This window comes from Belonocnema kinseyi, chromosome 2 (assembly GCF_010883055.1).
Source record: "Belonocnema kinseyi isolate 2016_QV_RU_SX_M_011 chromosome 2, B_treatae_v1, whole genome shotgun sequence".
Taxonomy (NCBI): domain Eukaryota; kingdom Metazoa; phylum Arthropoda; class Insecta; order Hymenoptera; family Cynipidae; genus Belonocnema; species Belonocnema kinseyi.
The window spans coordinates 85,416,223-85,429,581 of NC_046658.1; the positions used below are offsets into that span (position 1 = coordinate 85,416,223).

A 13,359-nucleotide genomic window follows, 5' to 3' on the forward strand; every position below is an offset into this window, starting at 1 on the left:
AATTTAAATTTTAAAAAACTAATTTTTTATTTAGTCTGTAAACACGTTTAGTATTTACTGTTATTTAAAGAGTTAACCAGACCGAAAGTTTTTATTTCTATTTTTACGGATTGCGGAATGATCTCTACACTGATTGATGGTAGCCATCTCTGATGGTAATACAGATTCCTATAAATAACTCGTATCATGAGCTTGAGATGGCTTGAGATAGCGTGTAATGGTAAAAAAAGATTCTTCTTTCGATCTCTCTAATAGCTTCACGGAAAAGTACTTGACCGACAATCGGAAATTCTGTGGTTTGAATCCAAGTCGAACGATGGAGTGGATCTTTTTTCAGAAAAAAATTTAATTTTACACTTTTTTAATTTGACGGTTTATGTGTAACACTTGACAGTAAATAAAAAAGTATAACCACCAAATGATAATTTCTCAAACTTAGATTTTTTCCAAATAAACCACACTTATAACACGAAATTCTACATTTAACTATTCTTGTTGGTATAAATGGAGAGTAAATCTACTGTTTTGAAACCTTGAAAAAAATGAAATTCAATATACTATGTAGTGATTTTAACAAATTATTGTGATTATTATTATATTTATTATATTATTATTATATTATTATTATATTCACAAATTATTGTTATTGTGGGTACACAAGCATTTAATTTAACATAAAAGAGTCTTCCCACGTATATTAGAAACCTAAGGTTCAAAGTTTTGCCTACTAAATAACTTAACATGGTGTCTAGTAATATGCCTTGACAAAACAAATTTCCGGCTCGTTTTGTAGCCACAATATTTGCAAATAAATTGTGGTTTTACTGCTGCGTGTTCTAAAAGTTTATGTTTATATAAAGAACTTGTTGAAATGTAACTTCGAGGACATTTGTCACAATTGAACCTCGCTTGCGATGGCTTAGAGTTCTTTTTTTTGTGCATGCAAACTACTCGTATATGGGTACTCATGTGGTCCTTCTGTTTGAATAGTTTGCCACAGAATTTACATTTAAACTGTGGCGTAATATCGCATTCGAATTTTTGATGACGAGTTAAATATTTTTTCCGTGTATAGCACCGCGCACATTTTTTGCATTCGTATTTCTTTTCCGATTCAATGTTTGATTCTTGAATTGTCGGCTTGCTTTCTGGTTTTGGTTTTACGTCTCTTTTTGATAAATTCCAATAATCTGAAAGTAGAACAATAAATTTTGATCTAAAATCTTGTACTAGTTATTTTTTAAAGATATTTACTAAAAAATTTATGATTTTTACCTTTGGTAATTTCTTCTTTGATTTTCAAAGTTTCGACATTTATATATTCAATTTCGGACGTAACATCCTTTTCTTGACTTTTAGGCAGTAGATTGTGGTCTTCCCACTGGTGTTTTGAAGGATATACTTGATATTTTCTTGTTGATCTTCTTTCTATTTCCAGCAAATCACTCTTTGATTTCCCTAAAAAAAATTAAATTATAATTTTACAATATAAAATTATTTGTTTCCAAAAGATGCCAATTTTTCATACTGAAGTAGACGTCATTACTGCCAAATTTTGTGTTGAGATATGGGATTAAAATTCTGCAGGCTTTAAACATAATCTTTTAATATTCATTACATTATACGTTTCACGTATGTACAACTTTCGAGTATTCTACTTAATTTAAAGAAGGATCCTCAACTAAAATAGTAAAAATTTAACAATAAAAACTGTTTGCAATGAAGAAATATTATTTTAGTGATTCGGAATCAAATACACTCATATATGTGAAATACAAAATAAATTCTTAACTTAAACTGTAAAATCGAATTTAGCATACATTATGTTTCAATGCAAAGGTTGGTTTATTACCTCTGGACCAAATTATATTCATATTTGTCTAATACAATAAAAATTCTTAACTTAAATTACGAAATTGAAATCTGTCTAAAATTTTTTAGAATTTAAGTTAATTTTATGTTTTAGCAATAAAGTTGCTAATAAATAAAAAAATAGTCACCAAACTATACCTTCCAAAACCTTGATTTTTGTCGGATTTATGAACCATTTCATAAATATTAACGCTAGAAGTTAATTAGAATACTAAAATTATGTTACCATTCCCGCAGAGTAAAAAAAATTTTGCTTGATCTGTATATTTGAATTTTTTTAATTTCGCAAACAATGTACGCGATAAAAATTGCCTACTTTAATCTCTAGATACATAATATACTATTTTCCAGCCGAAGTAAAAAATTTCCTAAGGTTTACAATTTTCCGCACCAAACTATTTGAGATGGTTTCTAGTAACGTGTCTTGACAAAACACATTTCATGCTCGTTTTGTAACCACAATAGTTGCAAATAAATTGTGGTTTGACTGCTGCATGTGCCAAACGTTTATGTCGAGTTAAATCGTAAAACCAATTGTAGCTCCGAGTGCATTGGTCGCATTCATGTTTCGGTTGAGATGTATGTAAGCCTATTTTCTGATGCAAGAGATCCACATGACGTTTCATGTTACTTATCCGTTTAAATAGTTTGCCACAAAAATTACATCCGAACTGTGGAATGACGCCACATTCAAATTTTTCATGACGATTCAAATGTTTTTTCTGTCTATAGCTTCGCGCACACTTTTGACATTTGTACTTCTTTTCGAAATCCACATTTTGTTCTACAATATTTGATTTCATTCCGACATGATGAATTTTGAACACTTTTGATTTATATTTTCGATCATTTCTTGGATTTACATCTCTTTTCGAACAATTCCCATGGCCTGAAAGTTAAAAATGTTTTTCTCTGATCATTTTTTGCTGGATAGTTCTTAAAGATACTTTCTATAAATATATAAAGTTTTACCTGTGGAAATTTCTTCCTTGATTACCAAAGCTTCGTCATTCATATATTCAATTTTGCAGGTAATAACCTTTTCATTATGTACTTGCAGTTCACTGTGATCTTCCGTTTGATGTTTTAAAGGATAAGCCTCATAATCTCCTATTGATCTTTTCCTTGTTTTCATTGAATGACTCTTTAACTTCTCTGAAAACAAACAAAGGCGTAAATTAGACATTTTCAAGAGTAAAATAATTGATCATTATACTAATAATCCCAGGTTTATGTTTTCAAGAGTTTCAAGTGTTTCACACTAAACGAGGCATTATCGAAACAAAATTTTCTTAACGGTTATGGCGTTATAATTCGACAGGTTATTAAACTAATTTTCAATTTCGTAAAGTGTTGAATAGATTTGCACAATTCGGATATTTTATTTTATTTAAAAAAGGATCCTTAAATACATTCGATTCAAATTTGACAATGAAAGGCTGTTTAAAATACAAGAATGTTATTTTATTAACTGTGAATCAAATATATTCATATTTATCTAATACAACAAACATTTCTTAGCTTAAATTATTAAAAAAACGCAGCGTACACAATCGTTAGAAGGAAATATTAAATTCGTGTAAGTCAAAAAGGAAATAGACAGCAATCTTGAACTATATAATTGCTAAATAAACAAAATATATAAGAAAAAATCCTGCATTACGAAGAACTAATTTTAGCGCAGAAGTAATTCTAGAATAAAGAGTTTACATTTTGAACATAAGTTTTTATAGTTTTTATAGTTTTCGCAACTAATATTTGCAATTTCGTAAGGATTGATGTTTCGCGTAAAAATCCATTATCACTTAGGGAGGTGCATTGCAGTCATATGTCTTGACAAGTTAGGCTTGCGTTTAGTTTTATAATCGCAAATATCACAATTAAACTGTATTCCGATTGCATGATCTGAACGTTTATGTTGATTTAAACCACTCACTGAACGATAACTTTGAGAACATTTATCGCAGTCATGCCTCAATATCGGCGGCTTTGAGTCTGTCTTAAGATGTACAAGACCCACGTGGCGCAACATGCTACTTTTCTGTGCAAATCGTTTGCTACAGAAATTACAATTAAACTTTGGTATAACGTTACATTCATATTTTCTATGTTGAGTCAAATGATATTTTTGTTTATAGGTTCGAGCACACTTTTCGCATTTGTATTTCTTTTCCGGTTCCTGTTTTGATTTATGAATTTTCTGTTTCTTTTGCTTCCACTCATGTTTTTCATCAAATTTCTGTCCAGTGACTGTCCCTTGATCTGAAATTTATCAAAAATTAATTAGTAAGTTTTTACTTTATAATCCTAGTTAAAATATTTTTGATTGCAAATTTAGTCATACCTTGGATGACTTCTTCCTTGATATCCAAGGATTCGTCATTGTCGTATTCAATCAAACAAGGTAAATCCTTGGCACTAGAATTATTGCCAGATGAAATTTTAGTAGTTATACACGGTTCATCTAATTGATTTCCCTCAGAAATGGCATTTTGCTCTTCCTTCTCTTGTTTCACAAAAACAGTTTCAAATTCCAAAAATTCACTGCAGTGGAGAACAGTATACGGGGCACTATCTGGTCTATCTGTTGATTTCTTCGGATCATTCTTGACATTGTTGCTGTTACTTGAAGCGCTATGTTGATCTAGAAAATTATAAAGGAAAAGCTTCAGTTACTAATTTTCAATTATAACTATCCTTATTCTGTAAAAGATATTGATTTAATTTATAACTCATGCAAATTAGTAATGTACACGATTTCTCTAAAAAATTTGTGTCATATTATATGTTCATTGCGAAGTGCCATATTTTTCCAGATGAGGAGCGTATGGACCAAAAGAGGGGTACGTATTTAACTTGGAATCACTTTGAAAATAAAAAACAATGCTTAAGCAGAAATGTTATTTTATTTATTCAATCAAATTATATAAAACAGTTTAGTTCAATAAATTAAAGAGAAAATGGCAAATAACAACAATATATACCTTCTTATATCTGCATTTTTTGAACGCAAAGAAAATTATATGATGTAGATAAAAAATTACTCACCTTCATTTAAAGGTTGTTTTATGTTTGTTAGCCACAAGAACCGCAAATAAATTGCGGTGTGACTGCTGCGTGGTCTAAACGTATATGTTTATGTAAAGCAATTGTGGAAGTGTAACTTTGAGAACATTTATCGCAATTATGCCTTGTTTTTTATATCTGTATACTTGTCGTTAAATAAATTTGATTTACGTGGCGACTCATTTTATATATCCGTGTAAATCTTTTGCCGCAGAATTGACAATTGAACTGTGGCATGACGTCGCATTCGAATTTTTGGTGATAAGTCGAACGATGTTTCAGTTCATAGGTTCGAGCACACCTTTCCCATTTGTATTTATTCTCGATGATTTTAATCCATTTCACATAAAATTGATAAAATTTGCATAAAAAGTTTACTTTGTCTTGTATATTCGTAGCGTAGTGCCCTATTTTTAATAATGGGGAAGGTATGGACCATGTCAAGAGCATGTACTTTGAATCAAATTTAAATTATAAAACAGTGTTAATGCAGATATTTTGTTTTATTTCTTCAATCACATTATGGAAGCGAGATCAGTTCAGTAAATCATAGAAGATGTTATAGTTTATATTAAGATATATAAGACATATAAGATGTTAATAGACGATGTTGAATAACAATCTAAACTACTCTGTTATCTAGTATTTAATAGGCAACAAGGGGCAAATGTAGGTATGGAACTGTTTGTAGCATCAAAAATTCAAGAAATCGATCTAAAAATGTGTACCTTCTTCTACCTATATTTTATTTAACGAAAAGAATGTTGCTTTACATACGTAATAATTATTACTTCAGATGTCGTGAAATTATATGTTTCGACAAGTTACTCTTTTCTTTCGCTTTGTGGCCACAAATATCGCAGAAAAATTGTGGTTTAACTGCTGCGTGTACTAAACGTATATGTTTATCTAAATTATTTTTCGCAGTATAACTCTGAGAACATTTGTCGCAATAATGTCTTGTTTTTGGTATGTGTATGTTTGTTTTTAAATGTATTAGCTCTACGTGACGACTCATGTTATATATCCGTGTAAATCGTTTGCCACAGAATTTACAGTTAAATTGTGGCATGACATCGCATTCAAATTTTTGATGATAAGTTAAATGATGTTTCAATTTATAGGTTCGAGCACACCTTTCGCATTTGTATTTATTTTCCGGTTCTTGTTTTAATCTCGGCATTATTTGCTTCTTATGAATCGAAAGTTTGTTAGTAGGAAAAATATCTTCTCTTATATACACGCTACAAAATTTAGACTGATTTTTTTTACCACAGTTTTCACCTGCAGTCTCTCGATCTGAAAGTTTATTAAAATAAAATTTGCCATTTTTGGTTGAATAGTTTTAGCTAAGATATTTATATTTTAAATCTAGTCATACCTTGGGTGGTTTCTCCCTTGATTTCCAAGGTTTTGCCATTGTCGTATTCTATTAAAGTTTTGGCACAAGAAAATTCACCAGAAGAAATGCGAGAAGTTGTAGAATAATGAGGCCCAAAAATCTGTATTGCTGTTGATTTCTTTGACTCACTATTGGTCTGTGGATCTAGAAAAATGTAAGGTGAAAGTTAGCACTTAACTTTGAATTAATTATAAATTAATTATTAATTATGAATTCTGAAAACAAATTTAGTGCGATATAGTGTACTAAATAAAAAATGTGTGAGGACAAATTTTACAATTAGGCAAAGCAATTCATATTTGCGTGGGTAATTATTATTATTTATTGACATGTTGAGAAATAATATGTTTTAACAAGTAATCTTGGCGTTTGATTTTGTAATTTCAAATAGAACAAGTAAATTGTGGTTTGACTTCTGCATGTTCTAAACGTTTATGCATATACAAAGCACTTCTCGTATTGCAGCTTCGAAAACATTTGTCGCAACTTTATTTCTTTCTCAATGACAGTAAGTGCCTTTTAAGATGCAAATCATCTAAATGGGTATTCATGCTACATTTTCGTTTACATTTTTTTCCGGAAAAAATTACAATTAAAGAGATGTAAAACTTCGCATTCGTATTGTTGGTGAGTATGTAAAGAACCTTTTAATGTATAGCTTCGCGCACACTTTTCGCATGTGTATTTCTTTTCTGGTTTTGATTTTTGACTCTTTTGCTGGTTTTGGCTAGGCAACTTCTGGCCTCTACCTCCCTTTTCATATGGATATTCAAAATGTAATTTAAAATGTTTGAAAATCTGATTCATACTTTGGATGAGTTCTTGCTAGAAAAAATTTCAGTAGTCATATATGTTTCTTTTGAACGATTTCCTTCAGAAAGAAAATTATGGTCTTCACTCTCGTGATTCAAAAAAGAAAGTTTTAAATTCCAAAAAGCCATCATATGGAAGAGTATAATATTTTGAAGCACTCCGTTGACCTAAAAAATCATAACATAAAATATTCGATTAGTAATATCCTATGATTTTAAGTTTTATCCCTTAGCACATATAGCTTTAATTAATAATCCATACACAGATTTGATGAGTAAGCCACAACCAATCACGTTACAATATAATTTTGTTCACAAAATATGTTCAAAGCCGTTCATAGGAGTTCATAGGAGGTAATTTTAGGTTCATTTTGAAATAAAAAATTGTACGTAGAAATATTAATTTATTCCTTAAATCAACCTACGGAAAGGAGTTCAGTTTTCTTTCCTAAATTACAAAGTAAATGTTAAACAATCTATGCGCTTTAATATATTTTTTCAAATAAACAGAATGTTTAGGGGAATTATGCAAGAGTAGGTCACATTTGAAAGAAAAGCATTTGAATTTGTTATAATATGCAAAAAACATTGTTCCTTAAACTTCATCTACAATATTTTAGCACAATACTCAACATAACTGGAATAAATTTGATCAAGATATAAGGAATAAATGTGAGAGATGAGATTAACTAATTTGAGCATCACAAAAAATTACATGACTTTCATATTAAAATTCTGTACAATTAATTGTACTATTGATTAATAAAATTGGTTTATTTGGAAGTCAATATGTGATATTTTTTCATTATAAATGAATGAGTGTGCTTTAGTCTCTAATTTTTGTTTGTTTGGAAAAGCGATTAAATATATGGAATTCGAGAGAGGTTAGGAACCAATCTTCGAGATTTTTTCTTCAAATCATTAAAATGAACTAAGTAATAGATTCTATTGACGTTTTTTGGCAAAAATAGTTACATGGATAGTTAAGTATTATCACAGCGTAAATTGGTTTTCTCAATAATTTACTATATATTATATAAAAAATCTAGAAATATTTTATGGCCTTCTCTAGTATACTTTCCCTTAATAACAAATTCTATGTGTAAGAAAATTTATTCATGTCGATGTCAGTGGAGAGCACATTTACTGTTTCAGGTAAACTTTAGTATTATCTAGTGATTTTACGAAAAATTAACTTAAGGTATACAATTTACAAGCATTTATTCAATGCAAAAAATAGTATGAGTAATTTTTTAAGCACTGAAGTTTCCCTTACAGAATAATTATTACAAACTGAGATGTTTTGAAGCAATACGATATGTCTTAACAAGTAAGTTTTGCGTTTAATTATGTAAACGCAAATAACGCAAGTATGTCACTTAAGAATTTAACTTCGAGTGCATTTTTTCTACTATAATATTTTATTTAAGATTTCAGCGAGGTGTTTTAAAATGTACACCCCTCACATGACGAGTCACGTGGCTTTTCAATTTAAATCGTTTGCCGCAGAGCATACATCTAAACTGTGGCATGACGCCACATTCAAATCTTTGATGACTATTTAAATACTTTTTTTGCGTGTAGCTTCGCGTACATTTGTCACATTTGTATTTTCTTTCTGCTTTTTGTTTTGATTTTTGAACTTCGTTCTTGTTGGGGGTCAGCAGTATTTTGTTAACAGCCGAAATATCAACTTCTCTGATATCTACTGCAGACAATGTTGAACCATATTCTGAATTACGCTTCAACCCACTAACAGTCTCTTGATCTGAAAAATTTTTTAAATGTAATCTGCAACTTTTTATTTCTTAGTTTCATTAAAGTTACTTTAATTGTAATAGTCATACCTGGGATAATTTCTTGCTTGATTTCCAAAGTGTCATCAATTTCATATTTAATTAAAGTATTAGAACTGTCAAAAAAAATATCAGTAGTTGTACAAGAATATGTCCAACCATATGGCATTTCTGTTGATTTCTTCGACTCACTCTTGATCTGTACATCTAGAAAATTATAAAGTGAAAGTTACAATTAGTAATTTTCGATCACTATAGTGCGTATTCTGCAATAAACCTGGACTAAAAAGCAAATAACAATAATAACCAATACCAAGCTATATTCCAGTTTGGCAGAATTTACAAGTTACATGATTAAGGAGATGAGTAATTCCAAAATATCATGCAGACAAAATTTAATTATTTTTCTAGGTTTAAAACAGTACATAGATATTAGAATAATGATTATATCCTCTAACTTCCCAGAATAGAATACATTCGTTAATGTATAACGTTATAGAAGAAAATAAAATAGCTTTTCAGAGTAAGTCATGAATTATGAGGCCTCAATAACGTATTCTTTGCTTCTTTATAGTATATAAATAAAGTATTTTATGTATAATGTATATGTTAACTAACTTTACCTGTTTGTGATACTTATAAACAAAATTTCCATCATAAATTTCAAACGGTCAAAACTTGAAATACCAAATTAATCTAATTTGATCATAATTTCATACTGTATTGATACAATTATCTTAATTTATTTCATTTATATTTATTTCTTTGTTTTAGTTTTTGGCTAATACATATGCTTAAGATATCCTCATTCATTTATAATACTAGGCAAGTTTTTCTAAAAGTTAATGCGACTCATTAAAAATACTACTCCTCCTTCTTATACCTATATTTTTTACAAGTAATGTTTGAGATTCATTTTAAAGCAAGAAAAAAAAGACACAAATAAATTGTAGTTCGATAATTATGCCTTGATTTCGATAATCGCAAGTAATTTGTTTTTTGCCTGTTGCGTGTTTTAAACGTTCAATACGAGTTAAATAATTTAAGGAACTATAACTCCAAGCGCATTTTCCATAAGTGAATCGTTAAATCGTTTGTCAAATTTTTCATCCTGTCAATTCACTAAATTAAATCATTTGAACTGTGGCATGACGCCACACTCAAATTTTTTATGACTATTTAAATACTTTTGTCGTGTGTAGCTTCGGGCGCACTTCTCACATTTGTATCCTTTTTCTGCTTTCTGTTTTGATTCATGAATTTCATTCTTCTTGGGGTTCAGCATTGATTTGTTAACATTTTTCGAATTAGGATTTTTCCTTATAACTGTCTTTTGATCTGAAAATTTAACCAAATGTAACTTACAACTTTTTATTTCATAGTTTCATTGGATATAATTTAATTGAAAGAGTCATACCCAAGATGACTTCGTCCTTGATTTCCAAAGTTTCATCAATGTCGTATTGAATTAAAGTATTGACATTAGAAACAAAAATATCAGTAGTTGTACAAGAAGATGGCTCACTATATGGTCTTGTTGATTTCTTAGACTCTCTAGTGATACACAGATCTAGAAAATTGTAAGGTGAAATTTACAATTAGTAATTTGCTATGCTTTTACTCCTTATACTGGAGTAAGGCTGGCACGATTTAATATTTACATGACTTAGAAGATCGGTACTCACAAAAACATCATGCAGAATAAAATAAAATAATATATTGGGTTAAAAAAATGTATTTGCACGAACAGCAAAAAAAAAAAAAATTAAAAAAAATTTCACTCTCAAAGTCAAATAGTCAGAACTTGAAATACCTTATAATCTAATCAACTTTATTCGATCACGTGAAGTAATTTGCTTTGACACGTTGTTTTTCTGCTGTGTTTTATGGCCAAAAAATAACAAGTAAATTATGTCTACTAATAACTTCGATGATTTCTTCCTTCATTTTTAAAGTTTCATCAATATCGCATTCAAGCATGCCAGTTAAAGTCTCGGCATCAGAATTATTGTCCAAAAACAGTATAATATACTTAATTTAAATCAATGCTGTTGATATGATGTTGGTGTTTTTTCGTCTGAAATAATGATGGATTGTCGTAGTGTTGATAGTAGAAATGGACATACTTCAGAGAAATTTAATCTGTATAAAGTATGTAAATATCTACTAACAACATTATACTACAATCTTTTGTTTCAGAAAAAGAGTTCTTCCAAGCACTCTTGAAATTCTTTGTATTACTTGAAACACTCGCTTGATTAAAAAAAAATTCTAACGCAAAAAGATTCAATTAGTAATCTATTTTTACATTCAGGAATATAGGGACCACAAAAGGAGCAATCAGTTAATTGTGAATCGATTTAAAAATAAATGAATATGTCTACAAAATAATATTTTATTTCGTCAAAAAAATTATGGAAAAAAGTTCAGTTTACTTTCATCTACATAATATTGACCTTCTTATACCTATATTATTATTATATAAAATAACTTAGTGATAAATGCTACATTTAAGCAAAGTAATTTATTGTGATATCGATGAAGAGTAAATTTACTCTTTCAGAACGTTCAAAAAGTAAAATTAAATATTATATAGGGATTTTCATATAAATTAACTTAAGCTATACACATTACACACATATAACTTAAGGTAAGAAAAGAGATGTTTTATTCTGTTACTAAATTACTTGAGATGGCGTGCAATCATGTGCTTGGACATGCTATATTTTAGATTCGTCTTATATTCGCAATGATCGCAACTTAATTCTTTTGTTATTACGGTATGTTTGAGAAGTGTATGTTGATTTAAACTTTTGAGACCACTGTAACTACGAGGACATTTGTCGCAATAATATCTCTTTTGCATTGCCTGTAAGTTTATTTTAAGATGTATTTCATTTACGTGGCGGCTCAAGTGAAATTTATGTTTGAATTCTTTGCCGCAGAACTCGCAAGCAAATTGTGGCTTGACGCCGCATACAAATCTTCGGTGATAGCTCAAAGTGCAGCTCCGTTTATAGGCTCGAGCACATGTTTCGCATTTGTAATTTTTCTGTTCCTGCTTTAATTCTGGAAGTTTCTGATTCTCATAAGCCAGCAGTTTATAAACAGGAACATTATGAGTTATATTTATGGCACAGGATTTTAATTCATAGTTTTGATTTCGTTTTTCACCTTTAGCGTCTTGATCTAAAAATTTAACCTAATTTATTTAACTTTTCAAATCAAAGTTTTAGTTATTTATTGAAAATCTAGTTATACCTTGGGTGATTTCCTCTTTGATTTCCAAGGATTCATCCTTGTTATATTCAAGTAAAGTTTTGGCACCAGAATTATTTCCAGAAAAAGTTTCAGTAGTTGGACAAGAATATGGCTCAACATAGGGTCCTCCTGTTGATTTCTCTAACTCACTCTTGTACTGTACATCTAGAAAATTGTAAGGTGGAATTTGCAATTAGATATTTTCGATGATTTCAATGCTTGTAGTGCAGTAAATCTGGACTACCAAGCAAAGAACAATGATAACCTATACCAAACTATGTTTCGTGTGGGCAGGATTCACCATTTGCATGATTCAGAAGACGGGCAATCAGAAAAAAAAATCATGCAGAAGAAATTACACTTATATGGTATACTACGTCAAAAGTAATAAAACTTAACGTACAACATTATATGAGAAAATTGAATCATTTTATAGTAAATAATAAATCATACGGACTAAATAACATATTTTTATGGTTCAGTATAGTATATAAACAGAATATTTTATATATAGATGTTAACTAACAATCAGAGAATACCACATAATGGCGTTCAAGAAATATTTCCTGCTTTTGAATTCGTCGTTTTATAAAAAAGTTTTGAATTATGATTGAAGAAAAAGATAGGACCAACACAAATATCACAAATATATCCATTTCGAATTTGCTACTATCTTCTATTAGATATTATTCTTCTTTTTTCATATAATTGAACTAACAACATACTATACAGGTTCATATTCAATTTGCCACAAAATACAAATACTTAACGCAGATTTTTTATTTTCTTACATTTTTCATATATTTAAGCAATTAGGGTTTTTGATTGTGTTTAAAAATGAAACATCAGTAAATTCGATAATAAGACTATTTATAATGTACAAAAATAATTTTATTAACTGTGGTTCAAATATATTGTAATCCGTGTAATGAAATAAAAAATTCTTAACCTAAATCAACTTAAGTTTTTTGGCCATTTGTAAGTACCTGAACATTTGTCGCAGTTGTGCCTCGATACCGATTTCCTTGAGCTCGCCCTGTAATGTAAGCGATCTACCAGGTGTATACATATGAAACCGGTATTTTTTCAAGAAAAAAACACATTTATTTCAAGAGAATGATAACAAATATTTTATTCAAAGTATGCGCCC

General features: G+C 29.4%; 4 protein-coding genes across 4 annotated transcripts; all 4 read right to left on the reverse strand.

Annotated features, from left to right (window-relative positions):
* Window positions 1–705: 705 nt before the first annotated feature.
* Window positions 706–3,007, reverse strand: LOC117182803 (zinc finger protein 267-like). The gene is made up of 3 exons (XM_033375911.1): window positions 2,845–3,007; window positions 1,276–1,458; window positions 706–1,190 (listed from the first exon to the last, which is right to left on the reverse strand). The coding sequence occupies exons 1-3, from the start codon at window positions 3,005–3,007 to the stop codon at window positions 706–708; spliced, it is 831 nt and encodes a 276-aa protein (XP_033231802.1).
* A 367-nt stretch (window positions 3,008–3,374) lies between these two features.
* On the reverse strand, window positions 3,375–7,101 carry LOC117182805 (zinc finger protein 184-like). Its single transcript, XM_033375912.1, has 4 exons — window positions 7,011–7,101; window positions 6,320–6,484; window positions 4,217–4,516; window positions 3,375–4,134 (listed from the first exon to the last, which is right to left on the reverse strand). The coding sequence occupies exons 1-4, from the start codon at window positions 7,099–7,101 to the stop codon at window positions 3,674–3,676; spliced, it is 1,017 nt and encodes a 338-aa protein (XP_033231803.1). The 3' UTR covers window positions 3,375–3,673.
* Window positions 7,102–7,576: 475 nt separating this feature from the next.
* On the reverse strand, window positions 7,577–10,514 carry LOC117168545 (zinc finger protein 624-like). The gene is made up of 4 exons (XM_033354281.1): window positions 10,366–10,514; window positions 10,163–10,286; window positions 9,000–9,155; window positions 7,577–8,920 (listed from the first exon to the last, which is right to left on the reverse strand). Exons 2-4 carry the CDS (start codon window positions 10,212–10,214, stop codon window positions 8,586–8,588), a joined length of 543 nt encoding a protein of 180 aa, XP_033210172.1. The 5' UTR covers window positions 10,215–10,286; window positions 10,366–10,514; the 3' UTR covers window positions 7,577–8,585.
* Window positions 10,515–11,498: 984 nt separating this feature from the next.
* On the reverse strand, window positions 11,499–12,513 carry LOC117182806 (zinc finger protein 117-like). Its single transcript, XM_033375913.1, has 3 exons — window positions 12,486–12,513; window positions 12,210–12,374; window positions 11,499–12,137 (listed from the first exon to the last, which is right to left on the reverse strand). The coding sequence occupies exons 1-3, from the start codon at window positions 12,511–12,513 to the stop codon at window positions 11,632–11,634; spliced, it is 699 nt and encodes a 232-aa protein (XP_033231804.1). The 3' UTR covers window positions 11,499–11,631.
* Window positions 12,514–13,359: the final 846 nt, after the last annotated feature.